At 35.3% G+C, this 1,861-nt stretch overlaps 1 protein-coding gene across 1 annotated transcript; it reads left to right on the forward strand.

The window, feature by feature from the left end:
• Positions 1-1,646, forward strand: LOC109124510 (protein C2-DOMAIN ABA-RELATED 1-like). Its single transcript, XM_010452229.2, has 3 exons — positions 1-189; positions 960-1,055; positions 1,143-1,646. The coding sequence occupies exons 1-3, from the start codon at positions 79-81 to the stop codon at positions 1,440-1,442; spliced, it is 507 nt and encodes a 168-aa protein (XP_010450531.1). The 5' UTR covers positions 1-78; the 3' UTR covers positions 1,443-1,646.

Genomic DNA, 1,861 nt, shown 5'->3' on the forward strand with positions numbered 1-1,861 from the left:
ACATCATAGCTTTCCAAATTCCTTCAAAGCCACAGTTTCATAACAACTCAAACCAAAAAAAAAAAAGAGAAAAAAAGAATGGAGAATCTAATGGGTCTTCTGAGAATTCATGTGAAGAGAGGTGTGAATCTCGCCATTAGAGATCTCTCTAGCAGTGATCCTTACGTCGTTGTCCACTTTGGTAAACAGGTAAACTAAAACATCCTCAAATCCCAAAATTTTTTATTCTCTTCCATTTTTGGCCAAATCTGTTTTCAAAGTAATTGCATCTGATGCGTTTCTTGAACTGTTGGTGGTCTATGTAAAGGGGATAGTGATCCGTGTAGTGAAACTCAATCAGGTCATTTGTGATTTGAGAGAGCATGATTAATTCTTTTTTTGTTAGATCTAAAACAAAACCATCAAGAACTGAGATTTTAGGTTTTGAAATAATTAGGATTTTGGTTGTAAGCAGATTTCATTTGGAGGGTTGACATGCTATAATTTAGTTATACTACCTAACCTAATATATATTACTTCACATCACATAGCTAATGTGAAGTCACTTCTGATTTGGTATATGTCTGTACTAGTTTTGGTGTCTTAAACTTAGTCCAAATTAATAACCAGTTGATATCTTCTCTTCTAGAGTTGAGTTATATGATTGAAAATTTTGCATACATAAAAGTTGAAAAGAAGACTTTTGCCTCTTATTTTTTTCCATATTAGTGGTCCTCATACATGTGACTTAACTCTAAGCCATCATTTTTTCTACTTCTATCAACATCAATCCCCTCTGGTTCGACAACGACATGGTTAAAATGATAATTCGAGTTGTTGCCTTTTGACTTACCTTAAGATCAACCAAAACCATTTGCTAGTTTTGTTTTCTCATGTGCGTTTTTACGCCTGATTGTTAGTTATTGATTCTTTACTTTATGATTTTGTCTCAATCTTTTGTTTGGTGATGTATACTGCAGAAGCTGAAAACACGTGTGGTGAAACACAGTGTAAATCCCGAGTGGAACGACTTATTGACACTTTCCGTGACTGATCCGAATCTCCCGGTTAAACTCGTAAGTGACTGATCGATCCTTACATTTATTTTAGCATTGTAATTGTTGATACAAAATTTTGAAATGGTTGTACTTATTATGATACAGACGGTTTACGACTATGACGTGTTCTCCCCGGATGACAAGATGGGAGAAGCCGAGTTTCACATTGGTCCATATATTGAAGCTATTAAATTCTGCCATCAGCTCGGACCAGGACTTCCCAGTGGTACCATAATAAGGAAGATAGAGCCGAGCAGAAAAAACTGTTTGTCTGAAGAGAGCCACATTGTGTGGAACCAAGGCAAGATTGTTCAGAATATGTTCCTTAGACTCCAGCACGTGGAGTGCGGAGAGGTGGAGATACAGCTTGAGTGGGTCAATGTCACCGGTGCAAGGGGTATATAGGTCAAATCGTATCATCGATTCAATCCTTAGTCCCCTGTGCATATATGGTTAGAAACTAGAACTACGTTGCAGTTTAAAACTGGTCAATGAAAGAAATCTCAAACTGGCTTGTGTAATAAAAGTCTTTTTATTTGTTATTTAATTTCTTATTTGATTTTTAAAAAGTGTTTTAAGTCCATGAGGAGCAAGTGTAACATTTGGATATCTCCTAAAATATCCCATCTTGTTAGCGTAGTACCAATGATAGATAGAAAACAGAGGAGAAAAGCTGGACGACGAAGAAGAAGATGAATTGGTGAAATGAATTATGTTTTCATCAACTCATCTTCATGTAACAAACTTCATCTACAATGTTAATATACAAATCTGGTGATCAAAAACAATAAAAAATTGTTTATATACAGATTTAATAAGCTTAA

Source organism: Camelina sativa, chromosome 12 (assembly GCF_000633955.1).
Source record: "Camelina sativa cultivar DH55 chromosome 12, Cs, whole genome shotgun sequence".
Classification (NCBI taxonomy): domain Eukaryota; kingdom Viridiplantae; phylum Streptophyta; class Magnoliopsida; order Brassicales; family Brassicaceae; genus Camelina; species Camelina sativa.

What these genes read in the sequence shown, in the direction of transcription:
- LOC109124510 (XM_010452229.2), top strand. Translation starts at nt 79, where the DNA reads ATGGAGAATCTAATGGGTCTTCTGAGAATTCATGTGAAGAGAGGTGTG. An exon ending in TTGTCCACTTTGGTAAACAG is followed by an intron (nt 190 to 959) that starts GTAAACTAAAAC and finishes TGTATACTGCAG; the next exon opens with AAGCTGAAAACACGTGTGGT. An exon ending in CGAATCTCCCGGTTAAACTC is followed by an intron (nt 1,056 to 1,142) that starts GTAAGTGACTGA and finishes ATTATGATACAG; the next exon opens with ACGGTTTACGACTATGACGT.